We start from the raw sequence: 16,438 nt of genomic DNA, 5'->3' as shown, positions 1-16,438 counted from the left end.
CCTGCGTGGCGCCGATATCAGCATGTCTTGCTACACAGCATGCCTCGGTTCATCGACGCTGCTAACTGGGTTGTCCTATATGGTCGAATTTTTTTTTTTGCCTTTTAACCTCCTATTTCTAATTTTTCTTTCAAAAATACCTCTCGAATCAAAAGTTTTACTCAATTTTTCCAAAATTATTTTTTATTACATCCCTAATTAATTTTTTTTAATAATTTAAAAAACTTAAATTAAATTAGTTTATAAATAAATTTTTTATTTACTTTCGATAAAATTGATTCCGGACCCGGGTATTACAACTATCTCCCCTTTAAGAAAAAATTTGGTCCCTTAAATTTGTCACCCTCTCACTTAGTCAAACAGTTGGGGGTACTGGGCTCTGAAATCTGATTCTAGATCCTATGTGACCGCTTTCTGTGTGATTCTGTCATAGGAGCTTGATAAAGGGATTTTCTCTGTTATAGAGTACTCTGCTTTTCCGGTTTACAATACCCACTGGTACCTTCTTATAGGATAAATCGTCCTAAAGTGAAGGAGGCTCGTGGGGCAGGATATGTGAGGGGTCTAGGTTGTACTTATGTAGCATGGATACATGGGATACATTATGAGCCTTGAATAATTCTGGAGGTAGTGACATCTGTAGCAATCCTATAAATTTGGTCTAAGATCTTAAATGGCCCGATTAACCGAAAATTTAATTTTTTCCTCTTGCCAAACCTACTGATCCCCTTTAACGAAGTGACCTTAAGAAACACTCGATCACCTTTTTTAAATTCCAAATCCCTCCTCCGGGTGTCTGCATAAATTTTCTGCTTGTTCTGAGCTGTCTAGATGTTCTTCCTGATCTTAACTATCTTGATTGTATATCCTCCTCAAAATTTGGGTCAAATAATTTTCTAACACCCATCTCCTCCAACAGATCGATGATCTGCATAGGTGGCCATATAATACCTTGTACGAAGTCATGCCGATAATTGTCTGGTAGCTGTTATTGTAGGCGAACTCTATGAAAAGTAGGTGATCATCTCAATGGCCCCTGAAGTTTAGAACATAAGCTCGGAGCACATCCTCCAGTGTGTAAATTGTTCTCTCTGATTGTCTATCGGTTTGAGGATAGAATGCGATACTAAGGCATAGTTTCGTTCCCATGGCGTGCTAAAAACTAGACCAAAACTAAGAAATGAACTTGGGATCTCTATCGGATACCACTAATACTGGAACTATATGTAACCTGACTATCTCTCGGATATACATTCTTACTAGCTTGTTCAAGGGATCAGTCATCTTGATAGTCAAGAAATGAGAAGACTTTATGAACCGGTTGACAATTACCCAAATGACATCATGTCCTGAGCGTGTCTTAGGTAACCCAGTCACAAAATTCATTGTGATATGTTCCCACTTCCACTCCGGGATAGGTAATGGCTGAAGTAGCCCGCCTGAGCGTTGATGCTTTACCTTAACTTGTTGACATACTAGACACTTGGAAACAAAGTCGACTGCTTCTCTTTTAATCCCGCTCTACTAAAACTGAGGTCGCATATTTTGATATATTTTTATACTTCTAGGATGCATGACGAACCTTAAGCTATGAGCATCTATCATGATGTCCTTTTTCAGTTCACTGTCACCTGGAACATACATCCTATCTTGGAATCTGAGCAGCCCATCGGCAGAGACTCAGAATTCTTAATTTACTCCATGTTCTGCATCCTCTCTGATAGCTGTTAGGCTAGAATCGGTGGATTGGACTTTTATTTTTTGGATCAATTCGGGTTGGACAGTTAGGTAGGCCAAGCATGCAACTCTCTTCAAGTAATGAAGTCATATTTGTTGTGCGGCCCCTACTACCATGCATTCAGAAACTATTAGGTGAACTAACATACCTGCACTTTTTTTGCTGAATCCGTCGGCTACCACATTACTCTTACCTAGGTGATACAAAATATGATAATCATAGTCCTTGAGAAACTCTATCCAATGTCTCTCTGATGCATGTTGAGATTCTTCTAAGTGAATATATGCTTCAAGCTCTTATGGTCAGTATAAATCTCAAAAGTCTCCCCATGTATGTAGTGGCGTCAGTTCTTCAATGCGTGAATAATGGCGGCAAGTTCTAAGTCATGGGTGGGGTAATTTTTTTCATGACTCTTCAACTGCCTGGACCCATAAGCTATGACTTTATCATGCTGCATCAGAATACAACTCAACCCTAGGTAGGAAGCATCACTATAAACTGTATATCCACATGTCCCACTCGGTAAAACCAACACGTGTGCAATAGTGAATCGTTTCTTGAGTTTTATAAAGCTCCTTTCGCAATCCTCGTTTCATTCAAACTTAATGTTCTTCTTTATGAGTTAGTTAAAGAAACGGTTAGATTAGAAAATCATTCCACAAACCTACGGTAATAACCTGCCATTCTTAGAAAGTTACAAATCTCCTTGATCGATGTTAGTTTTTCCCAATCAAGCAGTTTTTCAACTTTTTTCGGGTTCACTGATACTTCATTCCTTGATATGATGTGCCCTATGAAAGTAGTATGCTCAAGCCAAAACTCACACTTGCTCAATCTAGCATACAGTTTCTTCTCCCTGAGAACCTATAAAACCTGAATCAGGTGGTGAGCGTATTCCTCTATACTCTTTGAATAGATCAGAATATCATCGATAAACACAATGACGGATTGATTCATGAATTATCTAAAAATCCTATTCATCAATTCCATAAAAATAGTTAGTATGTTGGTTAATCCAAATGGCACGACTAGGAACTCATAATATCCGTACTTGGTTCTGAAGGTTGTCTTGGGAATGTCATATGCCCTGATCTTTACCTGATGGTAACCCAAATGTAAGTAGATTTTATAGAAGACTTAGACATCCTGCAACTGGTCAAAAAGAACATTAATTCTAGGAAGGGGGTACTTGTTCTTGATCGTGACCATATTCAATCCCCTGTAGTCAATGTATAATCTTAACTTTTCATCCTATTTCCTTGCAAATGTGACTCCAGCACCCCAAGGAGACATACTATATCGGATGAACCCATTATCCTGCATCTCATCGATTTGTTTCCTTAATTCTTTCATTTCAACACGGCTCATGCGGTAAGGGGCAACCGAGATAGGTTGGGTGTCAAGCTGAAGATCTATGATGAACTCAACTTTCTTATCCACTAGCAGTCCGAGTGGTTCATCAGGAAACACATTTGAAAAGTCTCGGACTACCGGAATCTCTTAAATGCAAACTTTTTTCTTATGTTTGCCTAATGTAGAGAAGATAACTGAGTTAAAACACTATGTAATAAAGAAATTGTCATGAGGAAATAACATTTAAAATTTTCATTAACTTGTAAATAACTCTTCGTTAGGAGGATTGAATACAAGTTTCTTGTAAAAATAATTTACAGTGGCGTGGTTTGCCGCTAACTAGTTTATTTATATGATTACATCAAAGTCCTCTGTGTCAATATCTATCAAGTGCACACTTAATTTTTTATCTGCTATGTCTATGGTACAAGCTTTGTATATAACTTTCCCTAATAGTGTCTTACTTTCAGGAGTAGACAAAAAAACACAAAATCAAGTCTTTCTGGTTGTACATTTAAATTGTATAAAAGTGTGTGAGACAAACAAATGTGAAGTACCAGTACCAATCAAAATATGTGTAAGGTAATTACAGATAGTGTATGTACCCTATATCACATCTGAGTTGGCTTCAGCATCCTGCTGAGTGAGGTTGGAAGTTCTATCCTAGATAGGAGGTCTGACCTATTTCTGATTTTACAAGCACTCTCTTGCGTAGTGTTGGTCACTCCCACATATGCAGCAAGTATTATTGAGATGATAGTAGGGTCAATTCCCATGATTCTTACTGCAGTGTTGGCAAGTCCTACCGCGTTCTGTTACTGGAGCCTGAGGAAGAATCTGAGTCACTAGCCTAGGCCTCTTGTTCTGCTGAACTGGTACAGTGGGTGCTGATCTGCGGTGTGAAACTGAGGGTATAAGATTCCCCACTACTTGAGAAAATATACGAAAGTTCCTCTCCACTAGCTGTGCCTTGGCCAGAATGACTGAGTAGGTACTGAGCTCAAATACGTATAGCTGCTGTCTGATCTCAGGCGGAGGCTCCACTTGAACTTCCTTATCTTCATGTCTTCATCCATCATGCTCTCAGGAGAATACCGGTCTAACTCTAGGAACCTTCGAGCATACTCTAATACAATCATATCACCCTGTACTAAGTGTGCAAACTCAATTTTCTTCAAATATTAGAGGTGTTCTAGGAGGTACTCTGCATTGAAAGCCATTAGAAACTATTCCTAAGTGATTGGAAACGGCAGGGTGGCCTGCTTGAGCTGCCACCTACCTGCCTCTCCCACAAGCATGTAGGTGGCAAGTACAACTTTTTATTCAGGAACCACCCCAAGAGTCGCGAAGGTATTCTCTGTCTCAGCTAACCAATACTCGACATCTTTAAAAGAGAATGTCCCTACAAAGATATATGGGTTTAATCTTTTCTATCTTTCAATGTAGCTTGGGTCCATCATGGGTGGAACTAGGTCCCGTGGAAGAGGGACTGAATTGTGTTTGGGAGGGACTGGGTAGCCCTATGGTGGTACCGGATGATACGATGGAGGCACCGAATTATACTATGGCGGTACTGGATGATGCAGTGAAGGCACCGAATTGCATTGTAGTGGTCCCAAATCATACGATGGAGGAGCAGGGTTGTACCGGGGTGGCTCCGAATCTTCTCGCTGTAAGGGTGGCTCAAACTGTGGCAGTGGGAGAGGGTCAGGCAACTCCCTCCTTTTCTTCCAGGTCTGCTGGGCAAAGATGAGTTTCTCCACTATCTTAAAGAGTCGGCCAACATCCTCTCAAAACGAACCATCCTAGACTGCTCGATTTAGTGGTGGTCTTCCTCTCTTCATATTATTGTACCTATATTTCACAAAGAAGGGTTGAGTGATAGTTTGTTTTTTGGTGTTTTTAAGACTTTGTGTATGAAATGGTTCTGATATCAACTGTAAAAGTCTGAAACCTTTAAGGAAATAAGTTCATAATGTAAATGCGGAAGCGATTAATAGAGTTAGGATTTACATTCCTTACACAATAATTTTAAATGCCCAATAGAGCAACAGGAATGTACCTTCTAAAATAAAAATAGTAATTAAAGAAATAAAAAGAAAAGCGAATAAATAAGAATTTTAGGACAACCTTCACTAGTACTTAAAGGGAGTCCGGGTGGTAAACACTCACAACCCTCTTACTGATCGAGATATAGATCTTAGTCTTCTTGATCTGAAATAGTTAATGAAATGATGAGTTACACTGGTTCAGTAAAAATATCACACTAATCACACATACAAAAAACTAAAAATTGGTAAAAATTACAAAACAACTAATGAAGCTCTTAATTTAAGTAAATTCATTTAATATAAAGAGAATCGTTTATTTCATACCTACATAATGATTTTTTCGAAAAATAACCTATAAAGACTCATATTCATACATCTTTTTATTTTCACCCATAAGAGAATAAGATACAATAACTTTCCTTTCTTGCCTGCTTACTTGTACCCCTAGGGGTCCATAAGGATGTTCCCTTACTCGTAAACCCAACATCTAATTTAAACAATTAATCGGCCGTCTCCATACCCCGTTCAATAATGGGCGCCAAACATTCCATCGTCTCGATATCCTCTCCAGTATGAGGGTAAATTATATCTCCCAAACCTTCCCGATAAGGGATTTTCCAACTCCGTTCGACTGAGGTAACATTTATGGTAGAATTCTTTATGTACCAGGCCCGTCCACTCTTTCCTTAGATACTCAGTAAGTTTTTCACATAAATATTTTTATCAATAAAATAACTAACCACGCACACCAATATCTTATATTACATTTACAGATCAATTAAACTACATTCATACTGACTGTATATAACTGAATAAACTAGATAAATCGATAAAACTATAGAAAATATTATTTAAGAACATGCACTATATAATAACAAGCAAATAAAGCAGTACAAGAAAATAAACAGGAAATCGAGACAATCGTGAATTAACCAGTTCTGACTCCACTAGTGACCTATAATTATTTTTAGAGTTTTTTAATTTTTTCACAAAAGCACAAAATCATATATTATTAAGCATCAAATTACCATAACAGAGAATAGGGTGAGAGATCTTTACCCAGATTGGTGTTTCTAAACGTCGAGTTGCCTACTACACCTCCTAACGGGTACTTAATTTCCTGAATTTTTTCTGTAAAATCAAAAACATTCGTCACATACTTAAAAATACCTCAAAAATCTAAAATCGGTGTCCAAAACTCTTTCTGGCCAATTTTGGGGTTTCAGCACGGCGCCACCGCCTAAGGCTGCGGCTCACCTCAGCTTGGCCAGTTTTGATCAGTTTTGGCCAATTTTGGCCAATTTTGCACATATTCCTGTAGAAAAACACATTAGGGACCCTTAGTTGACCGAGAAATCATAAAAATCGAACCTACCAGCGGATGGGGACCTTCAGGTACAGTGGCTCCGCTAGTCCTCCTTCGCGGCTAGAATTCTTTTTTCGACTAATCTGCACAGAAAAGGACGGTGAATATAATGACTAAAAAATTGCATGAAACGGGAAGCGGGAAGGGGCTCATCAGAGGAATTTTTTAGTTTTGGCTACGGTGGCTCCGCCGAACTTTGCTCACGATTTTCAGCTCACCCGACGTCCCTCTTATTCCGATTTGGTCACAGGGATGCTTGAAATTGAATTCTGAGCAGGTATGAGGAATTTTTACCTTTTTTGACAGCTAGAGGTGGCTCTGGTGCGGCGGTGGTCGGTGGCTGGCCTCCTTATCCGGCGCCTGGTTCTTCTTCTTCGGCGAAGGTGCCATGCTAGGGTTTGGATTTCCATGTGATGCAAAGTATTTATACGCATCTCACATCGATTTGGATTGTTCATCACAATTAATCTCGTCCATCTTATCACGCCTAAGGAGGAAACGAATCTGGATCGTTCATCCCGATTAATCTCGTCCGTCCGATTACGCTTAAGGAATGAACGAATCTGAGCCGTCCACGCATGTCAGATCAATCTTGGACCGTCCGATTGCTGGGCATGCGAATTGTTAGGTGCTGACGTCAGTGTGTTTTGTCACGCAGCGTGCTCCGGTTCGTCGGGGCTGCTGATTGGGTTGTCCTACGTGGCTGAATTTTCTCTTTTCGCATTTTTACCCCTTGTTTTTAATTTTTCTTTCAAAAACATCTCTCGAACTCAAATTTTATCCCTTTTTCTCAAAATTATTTTTGATTACATTTCTAACCTATTTTTTCAATAATTTAACAAAATTAATTTAATTTAATTTATAAATAAATTTTTTATTTATTTTTAAATTACCAAAATTGATCCCGGACCAAATTTTGGGCTCGGATATTACAGGAACCACAATCACTGAATGAAGCTTTCGAGCAAGCTATCCTGTACGAACAAGCATTTAAAGCTATATGTCATCGTCTTCACCCCCTGTATGATTAAAAGTCAAACCCCCTACAATTATCAGGAATATTATAATGAAACCGATGACTCAACTGACAAGCACAATTTTTGCTCTTTCTTTTCCTGTCATTTTTTTATCTATCAAGAATTTACACATGAATTCATTTGCATTGACATTTCAAGTGCTTTTTCTAGTTTTAATTCTACTTTTGCCATGGATGGTCTTTCTTGTTTGAGTCCTGTGCATGACAAGGCTAAGTTTAATACAAGCTCAAAGGCTTCCATTGAGTACTCCCTATTGAGTTTAGGATCAGCAAACTCTGCCATGTTACTGGCTCTTGTAAAGAGCTTTGCCTGAGAATTAGAATTTCGAACGATGTGCTAGAATATAAAAGAAGCAGTAGATGGATATCTATCTATATATGAGGCAAATTTGTCCCTCATCATTTGATTTAAGGGCATTGATCTACTTAAATACAGATTGATTACCCTCTGTCCTGAGATGAGTTGTAGAAGAACTATGCCAAAACATCACCTGAAGCATTTACATGGTGATTTTTTCTAGATGCGGGATCGACATAACCAAATATTCCTCTCACTTCGGAGCTCACATAAGATTGACTATGTTCATAACTTTAGCCAACCCAAAATCTGAAAGCTTTGCTTGAAAATCAGCAGGGATGAGAATGTTTGTTGGCTACCAAAAAAAAAGTATAGGTGATTGTAAGAAAATCAGAGAAAACAATTAGTGGTAAGGTAAAGCGATTAGAAGCTAAAAGAAAAATAGAGGATTTCACTTGGTATGGTTGCATGGTTAGAGGTTCTTATTTTTTCTTGTTTGCCGAGCAGACTGCCATTTGAAGCTGAGCTGTGTTTTGGCTAATTCCTCCTAGGTTTAGACTCCTTATGATTGTTCGTAACCTGTCTTCTTTTTTAAGATAATTATTGATAGTGAGTGGTGAAATTTTGTAGGTTCTGAAATGTGGTTTTTTTGGGGAGAAAGTTTAGGCTGCATATATTTCTAGCTTCTTGTTTTTGGGTTAATGAGGATAGTTTTTTCTGCTTGTTCGTGATATAAATTTGAAGCTTACTGGTATCAGAACAAACTCAGTATTGATAAATTACAAGTTTAGTTTCCAAAAAAGAAAAACCTTACTTTGACATCACGATGAATAATCCGACCTTGTGAATATATATGGATAAACCAGAGACCCCTGGTGCTACCAATTGCTATACTTAATCTTTGAATCCAAGAAAGAACTCTTATCTTTACCTGTTGTTCATCATCTTCATTAAGAAGCCTCCAGGTAAGTAAAATGAAAATGGAAATTTTGTGGTGTGAATTTGGGGAACAAACCATACAACCATTCTGAGAGATTTCAATTGTGGCAGAGCTCGTAAACTAGAAAGCATTCATCTTCTTTCTCACGGTAACCAAGCAAAGCCACAAGGTTGGGATGTCTGACATGAGATAGGCTTCTAACTTCCCTGACAAATGTCTCCATTTCTCCAACTTTTGTTATGTGCTTGACAGCAACATGCTGACCATTTGAGAGTAACCCTTTATACACCTTTCCTGATATCATAATGCACAGACGGGTTGAAAAGCAAAACAAACCAAAATGGTCTTTCACTCATTGATCCTTGATCCTAGATATAGTGCTGCATATGAGTTCTTACCAGCTATTCCTTGCCCGATGAAGTTTGATGGGTTCAGATTGTTTGTAGAGGAATAGACTTATTTAAGCGACATCTTACGAGAAACTGACTCCTTGGACGAGAACGAAGCATCTGATGCCGCAAGGTGAAATGGCAAAGTCTGAATTGAATAATTTAAGAAGCAATCAACGAAGACGGATCATAATATTGTGAAAAAAAATGTACCATATTTTCCAGTTTTGGGATTCTCCCCCTTTCTTATCCTGAATATGATGCATATAGAAATGCCTGCTAGTGCTATAATTCCCAAAAGCACCCTATTAGAATTCACAGCCCTGAGAAAATTATTCAAACGATATGGACTAAAACCATAAACATCAAAAAGAAAGAGAATCAGACAAGCCAATTGTACAAACCATCACCTCTGCTTGCCTTTCTTTTTCCACCAATTGTACAAACCATCACCTGTGCTTGCCTTTCTTTTTCCACCATGTTGATCTGAAAATAAGAAAAGGAAAGAGCTTAGCATGTCATTCCATTAATCATCTTAGCAATAAAAGTGAAAGTAAGATTCAGAATAATATGTTCAAAAATATTTGCAAATTAGCGATCTACTTCACCTAATTTCTGCTCGTTCAGACATTTGAAAACGGAATAGACCCATCTCTCATCATCAATCCTACTGCTAATCATTGACACTAGAACCGAAAACCTATAAACATAAGCGACATCCTCTGAAGATGATATCTCTTCGCTTGATACTCCATTGATCTCTCCCCACCTTTTCTTGCATCTATCGCAGTCGCCATCTAGTCCCCCTGTTATGCCTAAATTTCTACAGTCTTGGCCAAAATTCCTCAACCTGACTCCTAGCTTATTAGCAACATCCGTATCAGTATAGTCACTGCAGCCACCAGGTCCACTGGTTAGCTTCTCAACGCCACAGCCCTTTACATCATCACTAGCTCTCTTCATTGATGTTAAACACTCATTTTTCTCTGTCAAATGCAACAAAATTTGTCCAGTTAGGTTGGCTTGCCGCCCCAACGCGTACAAATATTCATCAAAAGCTATGGCACAACAATTGTTGATAAGACTGCCATAGTTGCCCAATTCACAGGTTGAGACATTCGTAGAAGATAACTGAATATCGAGGATGCAGTTAGGCACCTGAAGTCTGAAAAGAACAAAATCAACGGCGCTGAGAAGAGCAAGAACATATGCTACAGAGGACGGCAATGCTTTTGGCCAAGGCATATAGATAAACTGTTTTCCTTCAGCTATGGACCTGACAGACATGATCTGAAAAATAAACTACAAAATAGCCTATGCAACAGTATATTTGTCACTCTTTTCAAGAATTACAGTAGAATGAGAAAAGATAATGGAGATGGAGAAGACTGAAAGTTGGAGTCTGATTTTCATTATTCATATAACGTAGGGACAATTTACTTCATGAGCACTGTAAAGAGGCATAATTTTGACATTGGCTATATTTGATGATCTTTAATCTTTAAGGTTGAAGGGGAAGATATACGTATATATATATATATATATATATATATCTTGGGAGAGAGAACCAAATAAAAATATATACCCCCATGTTTTGTTTAATTTTAAATCTACATAACATGAAAACATTTATTAAATTTATTGTTTAATAAGAGGTCTGACTTGAATTATTTTAGATGATATTTTGGTGCAATTTATAAATTTATCAAGATTGTGATATTTTTTTTTTTTAGAAACAAGTAAAAAGTGTTTGACTTAAAAAAATAAAAAGAATAATTATAAGTTGGGATTTTAATAAAAACTAAATAAAAAAACAGACAAATAATTTATGATTAAAAACAAAAAACATTTTGATCAAGATTTGGAATTTCAACTGTTAATTAACAGTTTATGATAAGTAAATAAAAACTAAATATATAAAATAATGATGTCAAAAAATTATAAGTTTATGATTAGTAAATAAAAAATCAAGAATTACACAAAAAGAAAAAAAAAACTATGGAATTCATTAACAACATAAATATTGTAATTTTTGGATAAAAATATTTGAAAAAAAATAATATATAAATTAATTTTTATATATTATGATATCTGAATTAAGTGTTATAAAAAAAATCTATTTTAAACTTAGTTTAGAATCATGCAAGATCTCAAACGGATTTTTTTTTTAAATGACGAGATTCGTTTCTCACTCAAAGACAATTATAAACGACGCCGTTTAGACGAAATTGACCGTTGAACCCCATGTCTGTATCTTCAACCAACCACTACCACATCTGCACACGCAACGCGTAATCATCGCGCATTTTTTAAGCTTCTTCCTAACAAACCACATCCAATGGGTCTCACCGATGGAAGATCCGAACCCGAATCCGTTTCTGAATCTTCTCTCCTCCTCCTCCCTCAAACGACGACCACAGCCGCCCATAAGATCCCAAAAGACTCCTTTCACTTTGCATACATAATCTACTTCGCGTTAGGTGTCGGCTTCCTGCTCCCATGGAACGCCTTCATCACCGCGGTAGACTACTTCTCCTACCTCTATCCAGACGTCTCCGTCGACCGCTGCTTTGCTATCGTCTACATGCTGGTGGCTCTGATCTGTCTTCTCATCATCATTCTCTTCTACGCTCACAAGAGCCGCGCTTACGTTCGCATCAACATCGGCCTGGCTCTGTTCGTTGTGGCTCTTCTTGTCGTTCCTGTTATGGATGTGGTTTATATCAGGGGTCGAGTCGGGTTGCAAAGCGGATTCTATGTGACCTGTATAGCAGTCGGGCTTTCGGGTATGGCCGATGCGTTGATGCAGGGCGGTCTTATTGGGGCTGCCGGTGAACTGCCGGAAAGGTACATGCAGGCCGTCGTTGCGGGAACTGCGGGCTCCGGTAAGTTTTTTTCTCTCTTCATTTTTTTTTCTTTTTTCTCTTCTGTTTCCTTTCGGAATTTGCTAATTTAGGTCTTCTATTTTTCTCAACTAATTTCTATCTTTGAGATCTGATTTTATTAAAGATGATATTTCCATTTACAGGCCACTTGATATATTTATTTTCATTTTTATTTGGTATGAGAATTATTTTCCATTTTTGAGTTTGGGAGCGTGCTTTTGGCTTCCTTTGAGTTTACTCAATAACTTAACCGTCAAATGGGAGGTCAAAAGTTGGATACCTGCATTATTATGAAAAAGCCTTTTGACTTTTCCTGAGGGATCCCTCTTCAAGTCAAGCAGTTTCAGCTGGGTGGTCTCTGTTTAAGATTTCACTTAGGTATTATGAGTATGATATGTAACTTTGTTTGGATTATTCCAACCCAAAATAAACTGTACATCCTGTTGCTAACCCTGTTAGATCTTTTTCTTTTTTGGAGAAATTGGGTCAGAGGGTTACACTTTGGCGGAATCTAATTTAGTTTCTTCCCAAGTGGAATTATGGGATCCGTACACCAGTTATGCTTCCCGTGCTTGTGTACTCCTCAGGAACTTCACGTATGGGTTTTCTTGAATCTTGGTCGACAGCTTCAAGGTGTTTCTTTTTTTTTTTTTTTTGTTTCTTTTAAGAAACGGCTTCAAAGTGTTTATATGTTTTTTTATCAGAGGTTGAATCCATCATCAGAAACTTTACTGGTTCCTTTTTCAGTTTTGGTATATTAATTGAGTTATAAGCAATGCTTGAACTTACGTCATGCCCCTAGGGAAAGTGTCCACCGCTGAGCCAAAAACCTTTGGCTTTCAAAAGTTTACCATTTGAAACAGTAATAGAGTTACTCACATGGATGTCAATGATACTTAATAGAGTGGTTTACAGCATGGAGAACTGCTTAATCTAGGTCTTATTAAAGAGGGTTTTATCAAGGCAAAAATAAAAAGAGTAAGTGGGAGTTGAAGCAGATTGGAAATCAATTTCCTTGAATGAGCTTTATGTGGATATAGCTAATCACTGAAAGTTGCAGGCTGCCAGGGTGAAGATGTTTGGATTTTGCTTATTTGTTGTTTATAAGCAGTCTGAGGTTCCAGCTCTAATCTCTATGTTTGAAAACATAAAAGGGTAGAGTATTTATTACATTCTTAAAAGTAATTTATGATTGTAGAAAATAAGCTCTATATTTGAACTTTTTATTTTTTATTTTTTAACTAGTAAATTTACTTTTAACTTTTTTCTTGATATTCTCCTAAGATTAATAATATGTCTAATAATGTAAATTATTATATGTATAATAATGTAAATTATAATTATTTACAATAAATCTTTCTTTTATCAGTTTTATAACCAAAAAAAATGTCGAGTGTTTTATAATCTGTCATGTATTTTAAAGTAATTTGAAAAACCTGGCTGCTGTAAGCATATTTTTCCATTAATCTCAAACATCCTAAATGAATTCCGTTGTCAAAGTTATGTGATTGGTAACCAAAGAAACTTTTTAACTTTTCAAATGCTGAATGTAGGTGTGCTTGTTTCATTTCTGAGGATCTTAACCAAAGCTGTATACCCACAAGATGTCCAGGGTCTGAGAAAAAGTGCAAATCTCTACTTTGTTGTTGGGATTGTTGTCATGATCATATGCATTGTGTTCTACAATGTAGCACATACACTTCCAGTCATTAAATATTACGAGGAACTCAAAATTCAGGCTGTAAATGAGGAGAAAGGGGAGAAAGGTTCCCCGACTGGGACTGTTTGGAGAAAAACCTTGTGGAACATAATAGGGAGAATCAAGTGGTATGGATTTGGAATTGTCCTTATTTATGTTGTCACTTTATCAATTTTTCCTGGGTATATCACGGAGGATGTACACTCCGAGCTCCTCAAGGATTGGTATGCAATTCTTCTCATTACTGGATTTAATGTGTTTGACCTGGTTGGCAAGTCTCTACCTGCAGTTTATCTTCTAGCGAATGAAAGATTTGCTGTCGGTAGTTGTGTTGCGAGACTGTTGTTTTATCCTCTCTTCCTGAGTTGTTTACACGGTCCCAAATTCTTCCGAACAGAGATTCCGGTGACAATACTGACTTGCCTCTTGGGACTAACAAATGGTTACTTTACAAGTGTGCTGATGATTCTGGCTCCCAAATGTGTGCAATTGCAACATGCAGAGACTGCGGGTATTGTAACTGTATTATTCTTGATTGTTGGCCTGGCTGCAGGATCAATTGTAGCTTGGTTCTGGGTCATCTGATGTCTGAGCACAGATGACATGCCATTAAGGGTCCCATAATGGGATTGGTATAAATTGGCTTGCTGATATGTTTAATCTGTGAAGTTTGTAAACGCTCATCTCTGTCTTAAATGGTTCAGTACTGCACAGTCAATTGTTTCTTTCAAGTAAAAGGTGAAAGAACAGTTCGCACAGTCACTCTTCTTTGTACTTGATTAATTTTTTAAAAATATTTCTTTACATATTTTTTATAAATATATATATATATATAATATATAAGCTAAAAAGTATTTTCATGTGGTAAAAATAGCCTAAATATTTCTTCTTCACAGCAAAAGCTTGTCTTCCATCTTTTTTATTCACTATAAGAAAATCTTTTTTATTCCCAATCCTAAAAGAGTGAAAAAAAGTAATTTCATTCTGTTGTTATTTTATTCTATTGATCTTAACTGATCTTATGGAAAAAATCACTTGAATCCCATCTGTTGACTTAGCCAAGTGAACAAGATCATGTCGTAATAATAACTTGGACCGACCAACCAACCTTACTTTTGTAATTGTTTAGGAACAAAGTTTCCTTAGTGAAATCCATAACCTAAAAAGGTTAAAGAAACCTCAAAATTCAATAACTCAACGGCAGTGAAATCCACTTCTTTTGCCCATTGAACCCTATAATAGGTTGTAAAATAAAACTCCATTACTCTCATGGACACCAAATAATCTCTAACCAAGTTATATATATATATATATAGAGAGAGAGAGAGAGAGAGAGAGATAATGTCCTTTATGTTCACTTGTTATCAATTTAAAATATTCAAAACCTTTTAAACATCTTTTAAATACTCTAATTCAGAAAAATTATAAATATATATATATATATAGTAAAAAAGTAGGAGGAATGGGAAGAAAAGAGAGGTGGAGGAATGTGTGTGTGTGTGTGTGTGAGGGGGGTGACGTTAAAAGTTTTGGAGCAAAAGGTGTTTAGAAATTAATTTTAATTACATGAATTGGTAATACATTAATGAGAAATATTTGACTATACTAAGTTTAATATGAGGTCCCAAGCAGAGCAAAAATGGAGTTTCAACTCAATACTTCTAACTCTTCTCTTAATTTCCTTACCAAAACAACTAAAATCTTAAGCTGCAATTTATGTTCGCTAAAACATTGAATAATATTACATATCAGTCTAAAGGTAAAGAGTATCTATTACGAAACATGTGAGAATAAAAGATAGTACGAATAATCTAATTATACAATCTGAGCCACCCCCCAAAATCAAGTCCAACTGCATATTCAGACTATAGATTTTATATCATGAGCAGACAATCAATATCAAACTACAAGCTGCAGTTGCTTTGTTCTCTTCTCTACACTCTATATGGCTTAAAAAAAGAGTAGCTTATAGTTTAGTTTCCTCTAATTTGGTTATTGAAGTTCAATTTCTATGATTTACTTAGTAAAGTTCATCTGAATTGGTTTTCTCATTAGTTTTAGGTAATATTATCTTGTCTGTTTCTTTGAATTTTTTTTTCTTAATTTTGATTGATCTAACTTAACTGCAAATTATTAAGTGTCTTTTTTTATAAGTCAATAAATATTTAAAATTTAAATGGATTCTTGAAAAAATAACAAAACACGAAACCATGAAACATAAAACAACTACAAATATATATATATATATATATATATATATAGGGTTTCAAATTACAATTCTACTACATTACAAAAGATGATATTATGTTTACTAAAAAAATAATAAATAATTATTTAATCAGGAAACAATAAACCAAGCATGGAAAGAAGATGGGTAGGGCCAAACTCAATTTGCCACGTTAAAATGAAACAAAGCATCGAGCTATTCATACCCATAAAAAGACCACAAAATTATATAGCTTATAAATATCAGAGAATCAGGCATTAGTATTGTGCCATAATTAAGTGAATATATATATATATATATATCCTTTACATCTATTTTTAAGTTAAGAGAAGCCATATATTTCTTAATAAAATTAATTCACACATCTAATATTCACATTCTCTTACGAAACACACTGACCTAAAACTTGAGTTAGAAAATTCTCCCATAAGAACCAGCCTTCAAGATTTTGATTTT

The 16,438-nt window shown here is 36.4% G+C and overlaps 3 protein-coding genes across 4 annotated transcripts; 1 reads left to right on the top strand and 2 right to left on the bottom strand.

Moving 5' to 3' along the window:
- Positions 1-7,452: 7,452 nt before the first annotated feature.
- On the bottom strand, positions 7,453-9,086 carry LOC148252787 (uncharacterized). Its single transcript, XM_088210373.1, has 6 exons — positions 8,967-9,086; positions 8,774-8,869; positions 8,112-8,197; positions 7,979-7,997; positions 7,768-7,854; positions 7,453-7,527 (listed from the first exon to the last, which is right to left on the bottom strand). The coding sequence occupies exons 1-6, from the start codon at positions 9,084-9,086 to the stop codon at positions 7,453-7,455; spliced, it is 483 nt and encodes a 160-aa protein (XP_088066499.1).
- On the bottom strand, positions 8,713-10,654 carry LOC110813102 (uncharacterized). 2 transcript variants are annotated; one of them, XR_015813956.1, is made up of 3 exons: positions 9,780-10,654; positions 9,181-9,657; positions 8,713-9,076 (listed from the first exon to the last, which is right to left on the bottom strand). XR_015813956.1 is itself a non-coding variant. In XM_088209457.1 (2 exons), exons 1-2 carry the CDS (start codon positions 10,456-10,458, stop codon positions 9,578-9,580), a joined length of 759 nt encoding a protein of 252 aa, XP_088065583.1. In that variant the 5' UTR covers positions 10,459-10,654; the 3' UTR covers positions 8,713-9,577. The 2 variants fall into 2 exon arrangements, 1 of the variants encoding a protein (XP_088065583.1); XM_088209457.1 differs by having other exon boundaries at positions 8,713-9,657.
- A 783-nt stretch (positions 10,655-11,437) lies between these two features.
- ENT1 (equilibrative nucleotide transporter 1) lies at positions 11,438-14,517 on the top strand. Its single transcript, XM_022040192.2, has 2 exons — positions 11,438-12,056; positions 13,610-14,517. The coding sequence occupies exons 1-2, from the start codon at positions 11,510-11,512 to the stop codon at positions 14,338-14,340; spliced, it is 1,278 nt and encodes a 425-aa protein (XP_021895884.2). The 5' UTR covers positions 11,438-11,509; the 3' UTR covers positions 14,341-14,517.
- Positions 14,518-16,438: the final 1,921 nt, after the last annotated feature.

The sequence above is a fragment of the Carica papaya genome, chromosome 8, assembly GCF_054855325.1.
Source record: "Carica papaya isolate Zhongbai chromosome 8, ASM5485532v1, whole genome shotgun sequence".
Lineage (NCBI taxonomy): Eukaryota > Viridiplantae > Streptophyta > Magnoliopsida > Brassicales > Caricaceae > Carica > Carica papaya.
This window is presented reverse-complemented; position numbering and strand designations above follow the sequence as displayed.